A 25,496-nucleotide genomic window follows, 5' to 3' on the forward strand; every position below is an offset into this window, starting at 1 on the left:
TGGCAGACGCAGACAATCGAACCTTCTACCGAATGCGCTACATTTGCCCCTTTTGAGTCTTTCGTTTCTTACGTTTGGTGAATCTACGCTTTCTGAAGGACCAATATTATTTTGATTATGAATTAGAACTTCGGAACACAATATCAAAGCGCGGTCCTCTTAAAATTTCTTTCCATAAATTTGTACTTTGATCCGATGCTGATAATTCCCTCCGGTGAAGTCCGAAACTCGGATTCTTAATCAAGATATAGGAGCAGTGATATAAACCGTCATAATCGAAGTGAAGTTAATAGGCCCGATATTATATGGGGCGGCTTTCCTTGGACTCACAACCACTCTTTTTGTCTCTCCAGCGGTACACACATGTCCTATATTTACCAGGAAACGACCCAAAACCAACAAAAGACATCGCTTACTGTTATTCTTAGGAGAAAAGGATTTCATAAATGCTGGATGATGTCGCACTTCAAGAACAAACTAGTCTGAGTTTCAGTTGCGTGGGTCACATTCAAACTGTTTCCGGAGTTGTATGTTGTCGGTTGAAATACCGTCTGACTCTCCTTCTAAATATTGTCGACCACAAGAAAGCATTTCATAGCGTAGAAACGATTGAAATGCTGTCAGTACATCCAGCGGATCAGTGAAAATGAAGAACGACTTGAGAGGAAGACTGGATAGAAAGATAAGAGCAACCTGAGCATTGTTCCTACCCGTTAGGGAAGCAAAAGATTAACTGAAGAACCAGTGCTTTTGCTGTCACCCACTCGACCCGACAGTTCTTTCGGCGTCCACTCACTTGCAGACGATACTTGAAGACAGCGCCTCATGAAACTGACATATTGTGGAAACCTAAAGGAAAATGTAGGGTTCCGAGTGTAGATTACGAATATGAGCGTAGCTCGGCTCATAATAATTGAGCGGGACCACACTCATATTCGTAGCCTACATACATCCCATACTCCACGTTTTCCATCAGGTTTCCTCATTACGTCCAATTTCGTGAAACGTTGCTTTCAAAATTTTTACTAGTCGGAAAGGTTACTTGTCATTCACAGAGTGCTTGAAACATGTTTTCCAAAATCTACCCGGAACATGAAAGACCTACCCAAGGTTCGCAGTTCTGATCTGGGAACAATATCGAGGAACAACCACAGAAACAAGGCAAAGATGGACAAAAGAAACGCTTTAATAGGTCGCAAATGATATGTTTGCGGCACAGATGGGCAGTAGAAAATTTGGATGGATACTGCTCGCGGATCTGTATACTTGGTCAACCCCAATTCCGAAACTAAGGATCTTCTTCGGTGACGACTGCGGTTAGTCGAACAATATTAACGACACACGATCATTGAAAAGAGCATCTGAGCTAAGCTGTGGTGCTGAAAAGCCCGGAATATCAATGCAGTCTCGAAGCAAGGGAGTTCATGTCTATAGGGGCGTTTAACGTTGGTACACAAAATTCTGTTGAGACGATTTCAGTTCTGAAAACACGGAAAGTCGCGAATATCCTACTACAGTCAAAACGAAATGAACCTCGGCGCAGTTGCGTAAGTGGAGAGTTAGGAAGTAGCGATTGGGATCGAAGGGTGGGCCTCCAGTTTGAGCTTCGAGTGAAGGTTGAACCGGGACAGTGATCCCTCTTCGATCCTAACCGCTACTTCTCCCGCGCCGCTTCGAGCGCAACCGCCTACGCAACTGCACTGCGCCTCATGTCGTTTTGATCCTACTATAACATTCGTCTAATGCAATACTGAGGTACAGAAGATATCCGATCATTCGCCTTTGTCAGAGCCTGGAGAAATCAAAGCCATTAATAAATCAGTAATGGCTTTGATTTTTCCAGGCTCTGATGAAGGTGAAAACGCCGAAACGTTAGCTGTTAATAAATATCAATACCAATCTTGGCCACATCTCAAGCAAATCAATAAAAAGGTACCCGATCATTTTGCACGCTCGGGCTAACCGTTTACAAAAGACCTTCAAGAACCTACGAAGTCTGCTCAAAAGAAATTTTCGTCATTCACCACACCTTTTAACTTTTTGCAGTTGAGAGCCTTCACAACGTCTTCGAACGTGTGAAGGCTCTGAACTACTAGAATCTATCTGAGAATCTATGCAGATTTCTATGTTACTCGAATAAACAAACTCGTTTCTCGTCAGGAATGGGTGTACATAGAAATTCACGGGTTTTTTTTTATGTGCAACTTATCATCCACGCCGGTGATCGTAAGGGGACGTGGCATGCTTCGCTGTTACGATTATTCGGTTGCATAACCGTAGGTATCGTCCACGGGTGCGGCAGACAACGCTCTGCCCAATTATTACTTCGTTCACATTCTTTGCACCTATCTCTGTCCGCACTAATATAATAAATATTACACTGAACCACTGTCTCGGTCTGTTCAAATAGGGTGTAGAAAACTCCAAATCTCCAGCACCCACCCTATACAACTCACCAGTGCATTTCTTAATTAAGCAAAGGTAGTTATAGCGACAAGGTTGTGGATTAGCGGAAATCAATCGGAGTTTATTTTTCCCTTCCCCCTACTAATATTTTTAGCTTTTGAATGCGTATAGAGCACTTTAAGATGTTGCTTAGGACAATAACAGCGCTCAATCCAGGGCTTTTCAAATGACACGCCCTTCAAATGTCCTTGTGTGCTCCGAATACGAGTGAAGTGGATGCTTTCCTGCGCCTAGTTCCTTTCAATGTTCAGAAAGCAGACACTAAAGACATGACTATTGATCGCACTGTCTTCATCAAAACATAGGATAACAATCTGTAGGTTGGCAGATTTTTTGCATTTTATGTTTCCTAGGGCTTTTATCTCCGCAAATGCAATTATATGTGTTGTTCGCGTGTTTCGGCGGACGTGTCATATTCTTTCTGCCTCCTTATGATAAGATAATTCACCAGCGCGTCAAATGATGAATTCGGAAGTTCGGTGGATGTTATGCAAATCTCATAAGCTATGGGATTAAGGGCAGCACTCATTCCATTCCATTCATTCATGACCGAAAGGCTTGTCCTTTTTCGATGCTATTGACGCAGCGCTCTCCTAGTAGCGAAGAACTTTAGTCGCTGAAAATCTCCGAATTTGCTTTCGAATTCAAACGCTATTGTTTCGTCTTAAACATAAATATCTGATGTTAGTACCATAACATTCTATTCGATTCTTCTGTGGTGACTCATCTCCGCCACTAACACTAAACTCTTGCAAAACCGAACTCTTGCAACGTGTGAGTCTTTTTATCTAACCGTCTTTGTTTCGTTATCTCGACGATTGACATTTGTTTCTTCTTCGGACACCTCTGGAAGTTCTTTATTGCTCGTTGACCAATGCACACGGTTTAACAGCGTCATTCTATTCTATTCCATTCCTCGTCATTACCATTCTTTTCCTTCCTCTTTCGAAAAGTTCGACTTTCAATGAACCTCCACATAGTAAGATTAATTTCTAATAAGCTGTACACGGGGTGTCAAATAATTTTATTGGCTAAGTTCTCGGCAAAATCGCCTTCTTCAGAGCCTGAAATGGTCAATTCTATTCACAATTTAGACGATGAACTCTCTCCACAATTCAACAGACAAGTTTCAAGCCTAACTAATAATACATTTCGTCAAGCTTGTACGATACTTTCTGTACAACAACAAACTGTATTATATGTCCCACAGGTGGACCAGGAGACTGCTTGAGATGCAGTGTAATCTGCCTGACCTCTTGCACGGCTGTGGCGACGAGTATGTTGGTGAAACGGGGCGACCGCTACATATTTGCATCAAAGACACGTGAACGGAAAGAATAGGGATGGACACTTTTAGGCGGTCATAGAACACAAAAACACGACGGAGTCGACTTTGAAGTCAGGGTCCAAATCTTAGCGCACGAAAACGTTGGCTCGAAAATCCCTGGAGGCATTGTGGATCCAAGCCAAAAACCCTAAAATGAACCGCAAGGGCGAATGACTCTCGATAACGGGGGAACTCAGACCATGTCTGAGATGGCACTTCTAGTTCGAATGAGACATTCGAACCACCATTCGCTCTCGTGATCAGTCGACGGTCCGTGCTAGGCGTCTCCGATCCAATGTGAGCTGTCGCTACGCCAATGGTTGAAAAAGTATGCTTAGAGTTTGTCTGCTTAGTTGTGAAGAGATTTGGTCGTTTAGATTGTGGATTGAACGATTGAATTGACAAGCTCTGAAGAGGGCAATTTTTCCGAAAAGTTAGCCAGTAGGATTGTTGAACTCATTTACAGCTTATTAAAAATTAATACGATATTTCCCCTCCTTTTTTGTAGAAGACAGACCATCTTTCGGAGGAAGTAGACATCTATCTAGACATTTCAGTTTAAACTGTCCTCAATCACTGCTTAATCACTAGTTCAATAAAAACATGCATAAAGAACCAGAATCGCGCTCCACCGTCGTTTAGGTCGCTCTAAGGCATTGTTTCCACATCGAAACTAGTTTTTCAAGAGATAATCAATGCGTAGATAAATAGTTAGTTCCGGTGACCTTTTCCTCCAAATGGGAGTGGTGAAATCCGTTGCACTTTCTGTTTTATTTTCCTATTCTCCTCGTTCTTCCGCCCACGAGCACTTTTGTTGACAGCCGGACGTGCGGGCCGTATTTGCGACTCTACCATTTTGGAGACTACCGAACCGCTAACCTAAAAGTATTATCGATATCCACCAATCCATTTATGTGGTGAGCCAAAGTTGTGCAATTTTGCGTCCAGGTTTGTCTAAAAATTAAGTGACGTCCCTGTTCTGCCTACATTTTTAGTTCTTCTCAGGACATTGCGTTCCCTTTGGAAACTGTGAGTTTCAGGATTTGTTTTGAACGAATTCGTAGGCTGCTTCTTATCTGAGTTGCGATGTGAGGTAGCGAGTCTCTTTTTTTATCCTGCTGATAATCTTCTCCTTTTATCTCTCTATGAAAATCATTTGTAATACTGATCTTACCCTTTTATGCGTTGCAAGATATCTTGATGATATCTTATTGCGGGTGCGTTGTTTCTATTCTGTTCGTTCTTTGCTTACTTATTGTGTATTTCTTGGTGCTAAGGTAGCTGAACGGGACGGGGGAGAGGAGGAAAGGGGAGGGCACTCAACAGTCCTCTTATCGAACTGTACTCTAACTGCACGCGAAGACCTTTCCTACCTGTCAAATGCGGATTTTCTTTCTTGAAAGAGAGTTTATAGAGTTTGAGAGTTTAGAAAAGCAGAGTATTAGTAGTTCCACCTCCACCTTCGCCTTCCTATTATTAGCTGTAACCTACATATCGTGGATTCCCTAAGACTAATGTTAGTGTTTTAGGGGCCAAATTGTATCAGCTATTCACTTCTGTGCTGTACTGTCGATTGATGAACTATCGCTAAAAGGAACAGTTAGAAACAGTTTATTGTGCTTTAGGAATGATTTTCGATAAGTGCAGTTCGAGTACACTTCGATTAAAGGAGTGTTTAGCCCCTACTCTCTCCCCCTTCCTCCCTCTCCAACTACTTTTGCACCTAACACTTTTGTTAAGTTCCGACCACAGGTGCGATAGGGAGGAGCCGGGCCCTTTTCAGGTGAACGGGGTTTGGCTCATAGCATAGTTGCGATAGTCGGAGCCGGCGTTCTGACCCACTTCACTTTTGAACGGTTGGGGAAAGGATCTCCTTCACTTTTAAACGGTTGGCGAAATTACCCCTTCACTTTCGGAAGGCTGTCATTAGGACCCCCTCACTTGAGCTGCACCCCATGAGCTAAACTCCTTTCACCTGAGGAGGGTCCGGCTTGACACTATAGCACCTGTGGCGGACTATATTGAAGGAGGTCACTTCCCCAACCGTCGAAAATTGAAGGGGGTCAGAGCACCAGCTTCGCCTCGCATCTAAGGTTCCGACACTATACCTAAACGAATTCGCACCGCTCCTAATTCATCCTCTTTTAAAATGCGGACTTCGTACAACCGCTGCTGTCTTTGCCACTAATTTCAACAACTTCTCTGTTCCTTCTTCATTTAGCCCGTCAGCAAAAATAGCTGAGAATGAGTGTAATGAAATGCTGTGGAATTGTGAGTTATAAAAGACTTTTCTAAGTCTGTTAAAGTCACTTCTATATCATTTCTCTTGAAAACTTCAATTTCTACTGTTTCTTCTCTTTGTTTACGATTTGTAGCTTCGCTTTCGTTCGTTTTCAATTTGAAGTAAGTGAGATCGAGAAGGTGCAAATAATCAGTGGTCAGATTTCAGTTTTTCAGCCAGTTCACAAGTTCCTTTATTTTTTTGAACTTCCCATTTCCTACTGTGGTCTATTTGTACTTCTGTTCATCGTTACTTCTAACACTGCTTTTCTCATCTTTTGTCGTACATTGGCATGTTAACTTCATTTTAATCCGCGTACGGTTAATTTCTATGAGGATGAGATTACGTTCGTTATTATTGGTTACTATCGCCCACAGAGGTGGAATACAAAGGCTTAATACTTATTAATTTAATAATTAATACAAACCCTAATCGGATGTTGCTTGACACTGTCTGCGCCGCAGCAGATTGAGCTGCACGATTTTTTGGTGTAGATGAATGGAGTTAGTTTTTTTTTTAAATTTCACATCCACGCTTCTATCACTAGTGGACTCTTGAGCTAGGTAGTAGTTCTCGTGATGATGAACCACCATAACACTTTTGCTTTCACCTTGCTTGCCACTTCTGATGTTATGGTTTATGAAACGCCATTCCTGCTCGCGTATTGTTCGCGAGGTGTAATACTGTAACATGCTTACTTCAGCAGATGAGTTTGGTCGACGCTCTTTCCAGAGAACGAGAGAAGAGGATTTTATCTATTCAAAGTCATGTCGTTCATGGCTATGCAGGCAACAAGGCTTCTGTTTTCCCTTTGCAAGTATGCATTTTGTTCTTTGATTTTTGATTAACCTTAGTTTTCGGGAATATAACACTGCTGAACATTCGAACTTCCAGCTGAACGGTTTTGAAGTTGATCCTGTCAACAGCGTGCAGTTCAGTAACCATGCGGGTAACGTAGAGTTCTTGAATCTACCGAAAAGTGATTTACCAATGTATTTTTAAGCTAGATTTTCCTTTAATTTAGTTGTTTTCAGGATACAAACATGTTAAAGGGCAAAAGCTTACGGAAGTGGAGCTCAGCGAATTATATGAAGGACTCAAGCTCAATGAACTCAATGAGTACACACACATTCTCACAGGTTCATATCGTTCATGCGTGACCAGTCTTATATCTCTTTCCTTTCTTTTTTTTTCTACTCATTTGCATTTGTCGTAAAAGTTGCTGCATTGCTTTAAGTAATGATTCATTAGATTACGTTCTACATCCTAACTAAGACTTTCTGCGTATCATTTCTTTGTTAGTGTTAGTCGTGTTGTCTTCACGATTTCCAAAAAAATTAATATATGTCCAACTAAAATCTCTAGGTTTATTTCTGCAAGTTCACTTTGTTTTATTGCAGGTTATTGCGGGAACGTAACGTTTCTAAAGAAGATTGCTGACATTGTGAAAGATTTGAAAGAGAAGGATCCAAATGTCCTCTTTGGTGAGTTTTGAGCATTTCACTGCTACCATCACTAGCAGATACCACGTTTTCTCAAAATCTTGTATAAATCGCTACTACTTTTCTTTTCCAGTTTGCGACCCAGTTATGGGCGATGATGACCGATATGTGAGTCTTTTTTTCCTGGCAGTTCCTTTTTTTTATTAGTTTACTGATTGATACAACTTTCTTATTTTAAGTATGTGCCAAAGGAACTGCTTCCTGTCTATAGAGATGTCATTGTTCCATTAGCCAATGTATTAACACCGAATGCATTTGAATTAAGGTGGGATTGAGCTTTGGGTACAACTTGCGTGTGAAACCCTAATTGCATTCCAGCGAATTAGTAGGATTCAAAATAACGAGCGAAGAGGATTGCGTTCGAGGCATGGATATAATTCACAACCTTGGTGTTGAGACTGTTGTAGTCACAAGTGGTGTGGAAGGAAGTCAAGGACCAGATACACTCTGCTGCTTTGCTAGCACGAAAGGTACTAGTTCTTTATGCTTTTTACAGAGTCGCTTCCCCATACTTAAACAAAGGATATTTTTACACCATTGCATTTCGTCCTGATTCATTCGCAGATTACAAACTCAGACGGGCGGACACATATTAATTCTTGAGAATTGCAAAGTTTCGCAGAAAAATTCCCGTAAGAACTTGCAAACGACTCTATAAATCCGGTAGATCGGAACTTTTGAGCCGATGTCCAGCTGATAATGAAGTAGAACATAAGATCTGTGAAGTGACTGCATCAAAATTCGTCCAAATCGGCTTTTTTTCTTCTTTAGATTATAGAATACGATGTTACGATGCCTTAGTTACGATGCTTTGAAATTTGTAGTTTGGAAACGACAAAGCTTTCGCGCCAACCAATAGTTCGCTCCTTCCATACCCATTCGATCTTTTCAGTGCGATCGTTTTAGTGGTTTTGTATGAAGCATAGGTTAAATAAACGAATTGTATGTACGCAAAGTGTAGCAAAGTTAGGTAAACCTTATTTTTCCTTCCACCTTTGATTTTTTTTTATTGGCCATAAGAATTACGATTCAGATGCCAATGGTTGCCGACGGTTCCGATTCCACTTTCCACGTTTACGGGGACAATTTGTTGGCACAGGAGACGTCTTCGCCGCTTTGCTCATAGTGTGGTTAACCAACTGTGAGAATGACGTGTGCGAAGCAGTTGGGCATGTGCTGGGATCGATGCAAGGACTCTTGCGGAAAACCAGTAGGTATGCACAAGGTAAGCGCAGTTAAAATACATCTACTATCTATTCAGTTGATGTGTATAGTTTGACATGAAAATTATCCTTCTGCTTTTTCTTGTTGGATACGTTCGCAGTGCTACTTATCTATAGTCGAATGGAAACAGCACACCTACGGGCTGCGTTGCGCAGGTAGGTGTTCCCGCGGCGCCTTCTGCAGGCGCTGATTTGACGCTGTAGCCATGTAGCGCTCCGACGTTAAGCAAACGTCCCGCAGTGGGAACGCCGCAGACACCCGACAACGCAGCGCAGCATAGAGATCAAGTGTTTTCACCCGACTGTAATCAGTTGCTTTGAGCACAATTACACAAATTGGTTGAGACGATGGGTTTTGAATTGTGATGTCGTAAGATCAAAAACACTACGATAGTTATTGCCCATGTTCGACTGTCTTTGAATCTCGGCATGTTGAAACGTAGTTTTAACTGATTTCCTTGAGCTGTAGCCAAGATTGGTATCTATCTTTATTAAACAGCGGCCAACGTTTCGGCGATATCGCCTTCGTCAGAGCCTGGAAAACTCAAAGCCATTAGTGACCTATCCCCTCAAGCGCCTCATCACCCTACAGAAAGCACCCAAACGGTAAGCAAACTCAAACAGCAACACATGAGCTAGTACTTACCTCATTAGCTAGACTTGTTAACTCAGCAGACCACCACGTACCACAACTACGAGTCACAAGGGTTTTATATAGGGACGTCACGGCCCGCCCCATAGATCAAAACCCGCATAGGTCTTGATACGGGGATAACTCGTTTGTGATCGCAATGCACTCATCCTTCTTGTTCATTTTTGGACTTTTGGCGGTTATCCAAAAGGCCTCTAGCGTTCTGCGTGCTGTGATTTCGGACTCGTAGGATAATATACGAAATTCTACCTCTACTTCGGAGTTTGGATGACATATTCTACGGTGTGCTCCAAGTGAGGTGAAGGTTTTTGATTTTGCGAGTCCATCTAGATGCTCCTTGACCTTAATACACAATGGGCGTCCCGTTTCCCCTATATAATCGTCACCGCACAACCTGCACGTGATACGATACACCACTCCCAATATCATGCAATCACCCTCTCTGCCATATGGGCAAACCACGCAGCTGGGAGTTGTGCAGAGTCGATCGTACACACGGTTACGTACCAGCTGTCCCTTGAGGTTTGCTGGAGGTATTTCCACAACCCTCACGTCATTCTTTAGACCCGCTTTTCGTAGACAGCCCCGTACTGCTCTGCTCATATCATCGGATATATAAGGTAAACAGAAAGGGATCTTCTCTGGGCCATCCACTACGTTGGGTCTTCGAGAGGGATACCGTGTTTGTCGGGTAGCACCATCTCCAGCTGGGTACCCATTGGACATTGCTACTTTATGGGCCACATTTATAGACCATGCTTTTTCCTGGCTACTATCTTTGCAGCCTCTGAAAATGTAAAAATCTTTATACGGTTTAACATTGTGCTGGGACGGCGGAAAGAGTCTAGTAGCCAGGAAAAAGCATGGTCTATAAATGTGGCCCATAAAGTAGCAATGTCCAATGGGTACCCAGCTGGAGATGGTGCTACCCGACAAGCACGGTATCCCTCTCGAAGACCCAACGTAGTGGATGGCCCAGAGAAGATCCCTTTCTGTTTACCTTATATATCCGATGATATGAGCAGAGCAGTACGGGGCTGTCTACGAAAAGCGGGTCTAAAGAATGACGTGAGGGTTGTGGAAATACCTCCAGCAAACCTCAAGGGACAGCTGGTACGTAACCGTGTGTACGATCGACTCTGCACAACTCCCAGCTGCGTGGTTTGCCCGTATGGCAGAGAGGGTGATTGCATGATATCGGGAGTGGTGTATCGTATCACGTGCAGGTTGTGCGGTGACGATTATATAGGGGAAACGGGACGCCCATTGTGTATTAGGGTCAAGGAGCATCTAGATGGACTCGCAAAATCAAAAACCTTCACCCCACTTGGAGCACACCGTAGAATATGTCATCCAAACTCCGAAGTAGAGGTAGAAGTTCGTATATTATCCTACGAGTCCGAAATCACAGCACGCAGAACGCTAGAGGCCTTTTGGGTAACCGCCAAAAGTCCAAAAATGAACAAGAAGGATGAGTGCATTGCGATCACAAACGAGTTATCCCCGTATCAAGACCTATGCGGGTTTTGATCTACGGGGCGGGCCGTGACGTCCTATATAAAACCCTTGTGACTCGTAGTTGTGGTACGTGGTGGTCTGCTGAGTTAACAAGTCTAGCTAATGAGGTAAGTACTAGCTCATGTGTTGCTGTTTGAGTTTGCTTACCGTTTGGGTGCTTTCTGTAGGGTGATGAGGCGCTTGAGGGGATAGGTCACTAATGGCTTTGAGTTTTCCAGGCTCTGACGAAGGCGATATCGCCGAAACGTTAGCCGCTGTTTAATAAAGATCGATACCAATCTTGGCTACAGCTCAAGGAAATCAGTTAAAACTACGATAGTTGTTCTGGTCATTTGCCTTTGACTTTCTCGAAACTGAGATTACTAAGTCCAGGAATAAGTCGTTAGTATTTTTCCCAGGACAAAAAATGCACATACACGTATTTCCAATATTTTAAACGTATTTTTAAATTGCTCGGAATCATTCGATAGATAATTCCACACCGCACAACATAGTGGTATTCTGATTTTCCAAAATTGTCGATTTCTTTTTTTTTTGAGAAGGTTGAAGCGGAGTGTCAGGTGTAGGCCAAGGACTTTCGATATCTGTTTTCTGTATCTAATCGAAATGACAAGGTCCTCCTCATGCAAGTTAGACTTGTGCTGTAGATGGAAGGCTTCGGATGAGGCCTGAAAACTTTGAAAAGAACAAAAAGGACCTGGAAACATGAAAAAAGTCTTTAAAGAACATTGAGGAACTATTGAACTTATGGGAAGAACAACATGGGGGGAAGGGGAGGTGTTATCTTGATATCGTAGTTGTTCCTTTCGCATGGAACACGAAGTGCATTAAAATTTTCTTCAAAGGACTTTGTGAAGAAGAGAAAAAAAAACTCATTTTTCTTCAAACCAAGAACAATGATTATTACTATTACTCAATTGTTGAAGCAGTAAACGGTCAATATAAGGACGTAATCAAAAAAATAGCTTGACTTTGCATCCCATTAGACTAACATATACCAATTGATTGTTCATTCTTCATTGATCATTCTTCGTACATTCAAGTAGATCTTTCAGCACAAGTTGACACCAATTCGAGGAAGGCATGCGAATTGCGACTGATAGAGTCACGTATTCATCTCCTACAACCAGAAATGGTCTTCCAAGGAGAACCATTATGACACGAATTCTTTGTCAGATTCTTAGCACATTGGGATCTATCTGATAGTATTTGTATCCCTTCATTCCTGTTATCATATCGCGGCGTCAGCAATCGTGCCAATGCCATGGTGTTGGATATAGCCACCTCTAGTGATTTTATACCACTATAATACAAATTTTCCAGCATTGATATGTTTTATATCATTAACAATAGCACAGTATTTTGTACATTTCGATGGATCATAATATGATTAAATCACAAGGTGGATTTCTTGAACAACGAGAAGAGATTATTGAGCTTCACACCCGTTGGTCTGCGCCGACAGCTTGACTTACATTCGTGTACCCGTCCCTCAAGAGCAGCTCTACCAATTCCCGCTTCATCTGAAGAATCGCTAACTTTAATCATGGTAGAAGACTTTAAACAAAGTAGCTTTAAAAATTAGGCATATATGCAGAATTATCGTTCTCTTACGAATTTCAATAAAAAGGATCAATTAATTTCTAATTCAAAAAGAGCATGAACCTTTCCAACTACTGGGAATCCATAGAAAGCAATTGCTGAGTAGAGTTGAACTACCGAGGCTCCTGCTCGGATTTTCTCGTACGCATCAGCACCGCTCAGGACACCACCACATCCCACGATTGGAACTCGACCTTCAGTCAACCTTAAAGAACAATAACAACTTCAAGTCACTCTGCAATGTCCCAATAAAGAAAATTTTCATCATATGAAAGCGGTAATAGTGACAGGCCCTACCTCACTTGTGGAACAGCATGTTGTAGATCAACCTCAAGGGATCCACGGTAACGCTCCTTTGGTACATCTATTATTAATTTTCATTACATCCTTACATATATATTCTGCTGAGTCGTGAAGACAGAACATTTCTCTTATTTCGGAGCCGCGAATACTAGGTACGCTGTATTTGCGTCGGTTAAGCTCCAGTAGATATCTCTCAAGAGCTTTGTGAGTAGCAAATAGCTTTTTAAATATGGCAGGGATGTCTGCTTACGTCTCCGCTGCGTGAGAGAGCGTCGGGAGAGCTGTCAGTCTGCCCGTAGCCTCCCTCACGGTTGCGAATTTGGCTCTCATCATCTTCCCAATTCTTCCTCTTCTTTCTGGTTATTCGCAGTTCTCTCCTCCTCCCTTCTTCGTTTAATTCTTTGAGTACCGTCTCAGTTTCACTGGTAGCTGTTGAAAAGAGAACGATCTCGCAGGTGAAGCGAAGGTTTGAGAGGAATTTGCCAACATGATTTGCCAACTGCAACGATCAATGCACCAAGGAAAGGGCACACGTGTTGGCAAATTCCTCTCAAACCTTTTCTTTTCTTCTTTTTCCTTCTTCTCATCATCCATTCCAATACACCGCAAACAGCTTGGCGATATAGTACCTGTCGTGCTTTCTTCCGAATGGGTATGGTGAGGAGGCGGTGGAAGGAAGAAATGCATGGTAGTGGTGCACTGATCGTTGCAGTTGCCTAATGTTTTCACATACGACGCGTCCATATGTCTTGATCGCCCAGCACTGATAGTATTAAATTCGTTTCGCTGCCGAAGTCTTTCTCAGTCGACAGATGTAGTCCATGCAACTGAAACTCTGACGGGACCCAGCTTGTTCCTGGGGTTGCGATTCATCCAGATTCATGGACGGTAGTTTCGAAGGTCCCATCGGTCACTGAAGGAAATTAACTGTTTGCGATATGTCGTTGTGTTATACTATGAAGAAATGTACAGTAGCTTTCTAGAGGCTTCGTATAAGTAACCAGATCAACCGAAAACTCTATTTTTCTACTTTTCCGGGAGCATTCCAAATGTATCTAACATCCAGGGTCAAGCGCGGTGATGGGACGACCCTCTCGAATACGACCCCTCCCTCCCCCCACCCTCTTCTCCAACGTTCAGGCAGCAGTTCTCGATTGCTGCTAATAAACAACATATTAAAGATTCCATAAAGTTTTCATATTTTCATAAATTTCATAGAGCGGGTGTAGTGTAGCGGTTAGAGGTTCCGCTTCCTGCACGATCGGAGGTTCGAATCCGCCCTAGTGCTCACCAAGCCTTTCATCCCTCCGGGGTCGATAAATTGGTACCAGACTTGTCTGGGAGGATAAAACACTGACTTGACACATCGACTAGCCACCGCAATTCATTGTGTAGGCCAGTTACACGTTCGTAAACCTCAAACGATTCTGAATTGAAGTGAACGTGGGGGCGCATCTTAAGCGGATTGATTAACGCCAGAAACTTTATCTTTTATCCTTTGAACCGTATCCCGACCCAAATCCTTTAGCTAAGAATAACAGTGAATAGTGCGTTCATAATTGTCACTCCAGGCAGCCTCACTGAGTAAAGGTGGAAGAACTTCTGAGAGAAACAAATTCATAGTAGTAATAAAATATTTGCAAAAACAAAGTTTTGTAAATTCAATGAAGAAGGATTACGCTCAACATGCTGTATTGGGGTGACGCGTAATGTCCTCGGTGGAGCCGCCACTGGCTCGCCTTCAGGGAACATAAGAAGCTCTTCGGAACTCCCTTTCCTTCTCTTCGAATGTTTTTTTACTTTTTCTTCGCACAATACTAACAGATAGGATTACATTGCATTAGCAAGAATTCTTAGTTCTATTGTTTGTTTGGTTGTGAGCAGCCTCTGGGGTTTTAATTTCCGTTTCTTCGAGCAACTGGGCATGAATAACGTTTTTTATAATCACAGTCATTAAAAAATATCGAGTTTACTCTTAAAATCATTCGTGAGAAGTGGGGCAGAAATCCAAGTTATACCAACCAAAATCATAAAACGAAAGACAACACTGATAGGAAAGGATTTGCACAAGGCCATGTAGTCGTACTTATGTGTCAAAAGTTGTAAAAATCCACAATGTGTGAGCACCGCTTCACACGTATAGTTGGGTTAAAACGACATGAACCTTCGTGCAGTTGCGTAAGCAACCGCGCTCCAAGCGGTGCGGCTAGCGGTTGGGATCGAGGTGGGACCACCGTGAACTGCAGCGATTGAGTGGTGCCAGCAGGGGCTCACCCTCGATCCTAACCGCTTCGCTCCACCGCACCTCTTCTTGCGCAGACACTCACGTGACTGCACTGTGCTTCATATAGTTTTGACCTCTTCCCTCCCTCCCCCAACCAAAACCACTCACAGGATAGCAGGTTTGAACTATTTCTTCATAAATTTATTGTGATGAATGAAAGGAGATAAAATACATATAATTATTGTCAGCGTTTCCCAAGGGTGAGATCCGAGCCCGCAAATTGAATGCATAGTTGTTCTTGTGTATGCAGACGGTTCGTCCGCAAAATTCTAGCGACACAGTGCGAGATGTATAGTCGGGTCAAGACGACATGAAACACAGATAGTTGCGCAAGCGGCTGCAGTCTAAGCGGTGCGGTGGGGATAGCGGTTGGAATATAGGTGGGACTATGGCGAACTGCAGTGATTGGTGGGGTAGCGAGGATCCTTACACGGTTCTAACCGATGCGCTCCGCCGCCCAGCTTCGTTTTGACCCAACTATAAAACACAGCAAGACGATTTGATGCCTTTAATTTGTCGCGCAGCAGTGGACGGTGGCATTCCGTGCTGCAGAAGCTCGCAATAGGACGAGACGAGTTCGGGTGCTAGATACAGATATATATTTTTCGGGGTAGAACTATAGAAACGGTTTATCCGAGTTGTACTTCGCGTTGGTCATGGCCATTTACAGCCAGGAATCCTACGACTGAAGTGAGGATGTCAATCTCCGACACAGCAGTTCTGTGCTGGAAATCTTTTCTTTAACACATAGCAGTTCGCGAAGATTACTCAATTATTACAGAACTATGGTGATTTTCGTCAATGTCACTTGTAGCTTTCCCTCCGGTAAGATTGACAGTCGGGATAAAACACTGACTTATGGCGTTATGCATACGGACCTAAAACATTTTATGGTGATTTTCAGAAATTTCGGCTATCCTTTGGAACTCCATTCAGAACACTGAATATTCAAAAAAAAAAGACTATTTTTCGAGAGGAAGACATTGACATTGGTAATTTTTTGCTAACCTTAAATAAATTTCTCACCTGTACATTTCACGAACACATTCTGTACTGATGTGGCGTAATGGAGCGCCACTGAGTTCACCGGCTTCTGCTTTATTTTCACTTTTGAGAGTATTTGGTCGATTTGTAGTTGCACTGGAGACAACCAAGGCATCGATGCCATACTTCGAATCCAGAATTATCTGCATAGTTAATTTAATAACTGAGTTACAACCAATTTAATGAAATAGATTTCGTTAAAATTGATTAGTTAAATGATATTAAACTATAATTGATCTATCTGCATAATTATCAGCATCCACTTTTTAAACAGCTGATATCTTCAATGAAAGAATTCTGATATTAATGTTAGCTTCAAAATTAAATTCTAAAATATTTGTGGAAAGATGACATTTTGTACCTTCGCAATGTTTTTCTTCTCCTCTTCCGTTAGATCTGGCGGAATCTTCAGAAGAACTTTTGGACGAGATTCCAGCGCCATTACGTCTATTGTACGTTTTACGTACATCAGCAACTTAAACTTTTAAAGTCTCAAACTCAAGTATACTATTAAAATTAGCCTCAATTAATTAAATCCCAAATCAAATTACTAGGTTGGTCCGAAAGTCTTTCAAAATTCGAAATCAAATTTATTTTTCGATCCAGAACTTTATAGACCTTAATTTGGGATCTTTTTTTTGCAATGGAATATGGTAAAATGTACTAGAGTCTTCCACCAGAAAGGTACGTAAGCAAGTGGATTTCATCTTTAACCGAGCATGACTCAAGTAAATCAAAGTCAAATTCAAACTGTCGGGTAGTACGAAACACTGCAAGGCTACAATACCGTCGATGCAATCGCTCATATCTGTGCTGCGTTCAAGAGAAATTCAGTTTCCTTCCTGACTATCATTTTTTTCCGGCTGCATCTACGAGAGGAAAAATTCGACGATTAGAAAGAGCTGAAAAGTGAGTTCTTTGACTAGCACCTGCCTTCGCACTCGAGCTTTGGATTTGTGGAATTGATAGTCTGATGAAGCTTGTGTACACGTATACATGATGATCATTATTCTGCTGATTGACATCTATCATGCTATATAATAACGCACCCGATAGGCAAGCACTCTACCTTTTCACCATTGTCCCAAACTATCGAGTTATGAATGTTGTCTTTGATCAGGCAAGTCAGTTTCTCTCATATGTTAGTGAGGGTAAATAAACGCTTATGTTGATGTATACTTCCAAATTTGCTAGCTTTCATGCTGTATAATAACGTGCGTATTCTGTCACGTGTCTGCATCTCTGTACGTTTATCTCAGTCAAGAGATTCCAAAACGAGAGGGAGACGGATACCATGGCGTCGGTTTGGTGCGCTGGAACCTCAACGCGGTAAAATTGAGACGGGTAATACGGCGTCAAATTCGTGCCCCGGGGCAAGAAAATTATAGAGTGGGGAGAGACGGTTTTCACCGCATCGGATTGGTGAGCGGGAGCCCCAAAGCGGTTGTATGGGTTTCTATGGTCCCTTCGCATATCTATTTCCCAGCATGTCTGTTGATGCTGCTAACATCCATCAAAAAGAGGAAACACACGGCTGCTTAAATACACTACATAGTAGCCAACAGTTTACGCGATCTGACGTAGGACGTTATTTTTATCACTACGATAGTGATATTCACGTTATTCCATATTAGCACATCATTCTTTGCTAATAGTTGAAAATGGAGGAGACTCATAATTCAAATAATGATTCTAAATCGTGAAGATTTGAGAGAAACATAGATGTAAAATTAAGCTGGATTGCTCTCCAAATATAGAACTGAGCGTTTAGGGAAAAACCATAAAATCTTTCATCTATGCTTAAATTTTCGGGTAAAAAAAATTGAATAAAGCATTGATAGAAAGAAGCAATTATGGTTTTCCAAAAATATGTAGTCGCTACTGTTATTTCTGTTATTTCTTATTGATCGGCGAAGGCGAGTGAAGCGAGCACCAAAATAAGCCTGAAGTCCGGCTTTAGATGGACGTTCAAGCTGGTGAACAATAAAGTCACAATTGTTTGATAACGTTTGAAATGGGACTTTTGGAAACAACCTAATAATATCACTGAGCAGCAGATTTTCGTCGTGTTCAAGAACTCCGGAATCACGCACCTTGTGTAACTCACATTTCTTCAGTAGAGAGCGTAAGTTCAGACTGTTTGGTGTAGAAATGTTGAGAACGATGTAATCACTATAGGTAGCAAAGTAGTTGACACCGATCTCGTAGTCTATCCTGAAAATGTGTTAAATTCTATGAAATTTCCTTTTAATCTTGGAAAAACGTTGAAATGAGCATGTCACTCGGAGTCAATTACAATCATCAACAAACGCCAGCGCAGTGCAACGCGCAGATATCCGAGGAGCCTGTCACTGCAGTGAAACTGCGCCATCGGAGAGCCAAAGCACCACTGTCTGGCGACCGAACGCGTTACGCCGGGCGTATGCGTCGCGTCAGTCCGGTTGAACGCGGTTGGCGCGGACTACATTTCTGAAGGTATGAAACTTAAACCAACTTTGCGTCGTCTGTGAGCATGTTATTGCCCAAATTGACGCCGAACATGGCAAAGTCGTCCATCCAATCGCTTCGAGCCTCTTTTACCCGTTGCTGCACTTTTCCAACACCATCGTTGTTGAAACCACTGCGACTAATTATTCCCTAAATATAACTATTACAAAACGTCGACGTAAGCAAAAATTATTACGGGTTTAAAGCAGATTGAAGCAGACGAATTCTTCTGAAACTTTACCTCATCTTCTTTGAGACGAAACACTCGAGGTCGATGGTTACCTTTTTGCGGAATAGGAGTGATGGAGCCTATTTCGATTATTCCAAAGCCTGACATCTCAGCCAACGAGCGAATCGCTTCGCCGTTTTTGTCGAAACCAGCGGCCAAGCCAATTGGATTTCTAATCGGTTTTCCAAGAAACTGAAAAGAAAGGAGGTCAGCTACTGCTTCTGCAAGTCTCCACAAATAAAAGCAGAAAAATCCTTAATAATACGGTTTTTCCTGTAGTAGATAGAGATCGAGCTGTACTTAACACGCTTCATAGTTTGAAACACCCAGCGGAAACCTGGTGAAGAGGATTTAACTATTCGTACAGGTGTAAAGAGTTGCCGAGTAAACTGATCAGCGTGGAGCTTTTGAACCATCTGATTTCTGAATTTGTAGTGAATTTTTGGTATTTTCGCTCTGATACATGGAAATATGTCCGGAACTTTATTTCTTACTAGAGAGAATCCATCATCGAATCAAACTAAAATTATCCTTAAAGCGCGAAAGTTCGACTTTACTTGAATCTTGGCGTAGAGATTGCAACTTGTCGATAGTCAATTTAGCAACAGCCAAGATTGTTAACAGACTTTATTACGGCTAAAGTTTCGGCGTCGTCGCCTTCCTTAGAGCCTGGAAAGTCAGATCATTTGTGATATATCCTCTCAAATGCCTCATCCAGAACAAGTCATCATTCCCTAGGATGCTACATCCAAAATCGAAACCAAAAGAGTCCAAATTGCTGCACTTACCTAGATAGCCACGTTGCCGTGACATTAGCGGACCTCCGCGTGATAAAATCGCTCCGCTAACACTAATTATTCTTAATTATTATTAATCCTGCACTAATATCACGGTGAACTACTTGCGCGTAATGAGATTGCAAGGAAAATGAATGACCAGCTCAAGTATCAACATTACTTCATAATAAATACTACTGAGACAGATTATTTCTCTCTATGCACCTGTATCATCTGCTCGCTGTTCTTCGATTTTTTGTTCAAGCCTGTTGTAGTTACTTAAAGAGAGGGTGTAAAGATTTTGACGTGGTGCGGAACCCACAGCGAAAGTCTAGAGTTTGGGTAGAAGATTCCGGAACCTAGCGCGGTTCCGCTCATTTTTCCAGCTGGTCCTTAAAAAAACGCCACTGGAACCACTTTAGCTCTTATGAGGGGCGTTAGAACGGAAAAACTTGTACCCGCTTCGGTCCCTTTAGCAGCCTAATTTTTGGTTCCACCTGAATAGGCTTGCGAGAAGGCATAATTGATCTTCGACCGCCCGCATGTGGATGCGGCGCGTGCACGAGGATGGGGCGTTATCACTGAGATCGTCTTTAAAAAAACGGCTTCTTCCGCGCCGTTTTTTTACGACGATTAGAGAAAGATGAGCAAAACCATCCAGTGTTGCGCAATCTACTACCCGAACACTACGCTTACACTGTGAGTTCCCCACCACGTCAAAATCATGATGCGCTGCCTTTAGGGAACTGCTTCAAGGAAGCTTTACATCGTTTTAACCCGACCATAGCTAGTAAACTGATTTTTTTAAAGACTGAGCACAGAGACTTTAAAGACTTTTTAAAGTTGCACCATCACGGTTTTTCTTACGTTCTTACGATTTTCTGATGGTCATGAGTGTACTTGATATTATTTTTACTAAGAAGATTGTTTTAAAAAAACACGCACACAAAGAACACAAGTCAGTGATTTAACAGAATTCACAGGTGACGGCTGCAAAGTGAAGAACAATCTTACGATAGCGGAAAATTCAACTATTACCTCACAGTTCAGCTCAGGATATTCTTTCCGACTTGTGCCAAAACGTGGAAATAGGCCCCAGGATGCCATTCGAATGGCGAGATCGTGAGAAGATTCCGCATCCAAGTAATTGTTAATTAGCGGGATAAGCTACAATTATGTACATATTAGGAGTAACAGGAAGTAATTCCGTTTTCTCGTCAAATTAAAGCTGGATAACTTTTTTTTTCAAAATATGTATGCTTATTTTCGGGACGAGTGCAGTGATTTGGCAGAAGGTTCCCCCAATTTATGCGCAGTCGATGGTTTGAAAGACCTTTCACTATTTCTAGACCAAGAAATTGCTAACAAAATTATCTTAGACGATAGGGCTATTGATCTGATATCGCAATCCATTATCTAGGTCCCATGTACTTTCACAAACCTTTACGAATTGAACTGAAAGCGTGAGAACATCGAAGAGGAATTGATCAATGCCGAGCACTTTATTCTTTCAGGGGTTTGTTTTGATTCTCGGTCAACGACGTAATCACTCTCATTATCAGTGACGTTCTGTCATCCGTTGGAGGCATTTTCCAGTGCCGAATCTCAGTATGAGAATGGTTTTTGATTTGAAGAATTGAAATTCCAATTTGAACTCTACTCAATTTTGAATTTTTTTCCCACTCAGAAGAAAGTATAAGAATTGTTGTAACGATGTGAACAAACGAAAGCCAAAGTGTGATATGTTAAGTTAGATGGGTAATGTGACGAATGCATGCAGTTTTTGCAAAATGCCACCCATTTTTTTTTATTTTAAGAACAGTTTAAAATGCAACTTTCCACGTGTTGGGCGTGAAACTTCAAAAAAAAACATTGTAAAAACGAAATAAACCAGTTATTTGACTGAAAGAACCGCGAAATATTCTTCACTGGGAAAAATATAAAAAAAACAGCAGACTCTTATTAGCCAAATTTTGACAGGCCTTGAAATGGCATAACCTCTCTGTAGATTTAATTTTATAATCTATACTCAGCAAAAGTTTTGAAACACTTACTGCTTTTGCTTGGAATGTTTCTGAACTGAAAAGCATTTCAACGGCACCACATCCAAGAAGGCCGCCACCAATTATGAGCATGGTGGACTTCGAAATATTTCTTGGTGGTGGTCTAGGGAACATGGTTTTCAGAGGACCTTGACGATGTTATCTCCTCTTCTCCTCAGGCTCAAGGATCTGAAAGAAAACTCCAGAAGTAATAAAAAACACTAAAGTAAGTAGTAAAAGTAGTTAAAAGTACAAGTTAACTATATTTCTCAACAAAATGATTCGAACTGACATGAAACTGACGAAACTGATACTTTTTGAGGTTAATTTTCCGGCTAGTTTCCCATACTTAAGGGATTGAGAACGTGAAATCTGTTTTAATCTATAAAACAAGGTTTTCTATCATTTTCGTAAGCACCAAATCAGTTCTGCAGCCGAAATCGTAGATCAGAGTTGCAAGAATTAACGTAACGCTATCTGAACCCAGCTATTCAGATAACAGAATTGTTGCCATGCGTTGAACAAAAACTTATGACATGATAGGGAGAAGTCCTCTGGGACTGGGAGGAGTGACCCTTACTACGGTCCGCTTTTGGCGACGACGGCCTTGTACGCAGCAATTAGTGTTCCTTGCGCCAGGATCGTGAACTTGAAAATCATGTCCTTTTTGGTAACGCATGCCAATGGGTACTCTCAATGTTGCGGGTATATGTGACCATGAACGAGCGACACTCGAATGACAAATGGCCCTGGTCATTCGAATGACATTCGAAATGAACACAAAATGGTCTACGTTATCAGTTACGCGCTACCCGTTAGATACGCGTTTGAATGTCTGGGGAAGGAAACTGTTTTCCTTTGACATTTCTACCGACTAAATCCGGCGAGCTGGCACTAGTCAGTGTCTTTGTCTGAAAGCATTTCGCTATTGTTTTCAAGGTTCCTCAACGAAAGTGAAGAGGTACGAATATTTCCAGCGATCAATTGTCAAAACACTTCACATCCATTCATAGAAGCCCTTACAATCAGTGTGTGTGTCTGTGTGTGCCCACCCATCTCTCCAGAAATTTGAGAAATCGGAAGAAAAGAAGTCACCACTTCGTGAGAAATCAGAAGAAAAAAGCCACCACTTCGTTTCCAACAGGGTTCAAAACGGTTTTTTTTGTATTCCTCATTTTGTACAGGTGCCCAAATCACTTCATCGAAAGAGTTTTCGCGGATATCGAGCGTACTTCTGTTTCTGGGCCCCCAGTGCCATACAACTGAACGTTTCCTGCGAAATGCATGTTTAAAAATAAACTAAAGTCACTCGCTTATCAATCCACTGGGGATGCGCCAACGCGTCTTACTGGAATTCGTAATCGTTCAGGAACGTTTGGAACGTGTGTTGGCCTATACAATGACTTACGTGGGCCAGCCGATGAGCAAGTCAGTGTTCTCATCCTCCCAGACAGTCCAGTACCAATTTATAGTATCGCGGAGGAATGAAAGACTTGGTTTGCACTGGGGCATTGGTTTGTTCGAACCATCGACCGTGTGGCTACAGCGAAGCTTCAACCGACTGCGTCACACCTGCCCTGATCCATGTTTTAGTCCAGATATTTATAAAGTATGGTTCAGCTTCTGGTTACGGAGTGACCACAATTTTGAAAAGTTCCGCGAGAATGCTTTTTCTGGATGTTCAAATGCGTATCCCACTGAGGACACATAGGGTCAAATAATATTGCAACCTCTGCAGTAGAAATAGAACAGTTCACTGCTCTTTCGTCCATTTTACACAAACTAAGCAAGCGGTAGTTCGAAATATGTATGTCCTTTTGCGGTCACAACAGTAAACATTGAGATACTAAGGGATCGCCCGGCTGGCGAGGGAGACACCCATAGGTCAAGACCGTGGATCAATTCGACGCATACTCAACTGTACACTTTTCAATTCTGATAAGAACTGCCCGAGAAAAAAAGGTTTTTTTCTTTTTTCCCAAAACTACCTTTTAGTTGTTATTGTTGTTGTTGTTTTTAGTTGTTGACGTGCAATTGTTTATGTGGCGGTACTCACACAACTTCGGAATATGAGATTTGTCTAGACACTAGGACAGTTTACTATACGGGTTACCGGGAGTTTTTTATTTAACTTCCAGGTTGAAATATATTATGTTAATATTAATATATCGGGGCAACAAGAAGGAATCACGTGTAGTACTGGCACTTAGGTAGTTTTGAGGTTTTTCTCTGAACTACTCAGTTCCTAGAGCTCTTGTGCTTCACAAGAAAAACTCCTATAACTATAGTTGGGTCAAAACGACATGAAGAATGGTGCAGTTGCGTAAGCTGCTGCGCTCGAGTGGGTGAGGTTAGGACGGAGGCAGGACCCTTGGCATCACTCATCGCTGCAGTTCACGATGGTCCCACCTCGATCCCAACCGCCAGCTCAACTCCGAGGGCAGCTGCCCGCGCAATTACTCCATGCTACATGTCCTTCTGACCGTACTATAGAACTTTTCCTGTGAGATGGACAAAAAGTTAGGTGGGTAGATAACACTCGACTTTGAAAAGGCACAGGAAAATTCTCCAAAAATCAGCGCAAATCACGGTTACTACTTCTTATGCAATCGGCGTAAAATGTGATGTAATAAGTCCACCCGATGCGTCTTCGTTGAAGACATGCACTAAGCTCTAACTACAGTATGCTCGAAACTTTCGGACTTTTATTTCTGTTTTTTATAGTTTTCCATCACTTTTTTAGTGTAGAAATGGGAAAAAGTAGTTGTCGGAAGGACCTCAGTGGCGCCTTAATTCTCGACGATCCAACTAATTTTTTCTCTTAGACCTCTAGCTTACATGTCAATAGATTCTCCAAGACTAACCCTAAGGTTTTGGGGCCCCGACCGATTTAATTATTCACTTCGAGAAATAAGGGCACCGCTGAGTGACTCTCCTCAACAGTACATTTTATCCGGAGCAATATGTGCATACGAGTCTTGGCGAAGTATCTTTCCATTACCTTTAAGAGGTTTTTTCTGCTCCTAGGACATTTTTAAAATCTTAGTTATTCAACCCTAATTTCTCGTGTAAGCGGAATATGTATCGAAAGCGAAACATAGATGGACCCGGTCACATCATGAGAAGAATCGACGATAGATGGACTAAAAGAACGCTAGAGTGGATCCCAAGAGATGCTAAACGCCCTCGAGGGAGACCGCCAACGAGATGGGGCGACGTGTTCGCTACACGGATGGACCAGCTGAGAGCTCAGCTGGATACCGCTCAAGAACCTCGTCACTCACGAAGCTTGAGAACATCTTGGATGACGATGGCGAGGGAACGAAACGAGTGGAAGAGATGCTGGAGCCCGCACGTCCAGTGAAGACGGGCCATCTAAGTACCTAAGTAAGTAGGGTTTGTTGTAAGTTATGGAAAAATACCAGTCTGTCCTAGAAGAACGGTATCTATGCAATTTTACGCTGAAAGCGGGGCAGACGTCTATTCCTTGCAAACTAAAACCTTTGAGGGAATACCCTAGAATTGGGTGGAACTACTGAAGGTGAGGAAGGGAATTCTATTGGTACGAAAGACGAGAACAGTGTACAATTACATGAAAAGTGGGGCGGGAGGTATATCCCCACAACATGAGATCCTAGAGCTACCCTAGGAACAAAGCAAACGATAGAGCTAGTAGAGAATTACTTCGCTAGAACTACATTTTCATATTCATGCACTATTATACAGAAAAAAATATGGGAAATCATAAAGAGCAAAAAGG

General features: G+C 42.1%; 3 protein-coding genes across 5 annotated transcripts; 2 read left to right on the forward strand and 1 right to left on the reverse strand.

Annotated features, from left to right (window-relative positions):
* Positions 1-6,780: 6,780 nt before the first annotated feature.
* Positions 6,781-12,128, forward strand: RB195_006877 (uncharacterized protein; the record flags this gene model as incomplete). Of its 2 annotated transcripts, none has more annotated exons than XM_064180210.1 (9): positions 6,781-6,891; positions 6,969-7,053; positions 7,109-7,213; positions 7,475-7,558; positions 7,650-7,684; positions 7,756-7,841; positions 7,895-8,046; positions 8,610-8,801; positions 12,025-12,128. In XM_064180210.1, the coding sequence occupies 9 exons, from the start codon at positions 6,781-6,783 to the stop codon at positions 12,126-12,128; spliced, it is 954 nt and encodes a 317-aa protein (XP_064037100.1). The 2 variants fall into 2 exon arrangements, with proteins under 2 accessions (XP_064037100.1, XP_064037101.1); XM_064180211.1 differs by having other exon boundaries at positions 6,969-7,023.
* Positions 12,129-12,408: 280 nt separating this feature from the next.
* RB195_006878 (uncharacterized protein) lies at positions 12,409-21,871 on the reverse strand (the record flags this gene model as incomplete). 2 transcript variants are annotated; one of them, XM_064180212.1, is made up of 9 exons in its annotated part: positions 12,409-12,492; positions 12,635-12,776; positions 16,185-16,345; positions 16,564-16,677; positions 18,296-18,416; positions 18,697-18,839; positions 18,931-19,110; positions 20,733-20,861; positions 21,749-21,871. In XM_064180212.1, 9 exons carry the CDS (start codon positions 21,869-21,871, stop codon positions 12,409-12,411), a joined length of 1,197 nt encoding a protein of 398 aa, XP_064037102.1. The 2 variants fall into 2 exon arrangements, with proteins under 2 accessions (XP_064037102.1, XP_064037103.1); XM_064180213.1 differs by having other exon boundaries at positions 21,749-21,829.
* A 2,944-nt stretch (positions 21,872-24,815) lies between these two features.
* RB195_006879 (uncharacterized protein) lies at positions 24,816-25,100 on the forward strand (the record flags this gene model as incomplete). The annotated part of the gene is made up of 1 exon (XM_064180214.1): positions 24,816-25,100. The coding sequence occupies one exon, from the start codon at positions 24,816-24,818 to the stop codon at positions 25,098-25,100; it is 285 nt and encodes a 94-aa protein (XP_064037104.1).
* Positions 25,101-25,496: the final 396 nt, after the last annotated feature.

This window comes from Necator americanus, chromosome I, assembly GCF_031761385.1.
Source record: "Necator americanus strain Aroian chromosome I, whole genome shotgun sequence".
NCBI lineage: Eukaryota > Metazoa > Nematoda > Chromadorea > Rhabditida > Ancylostomatidae > Necator > Necator americanus.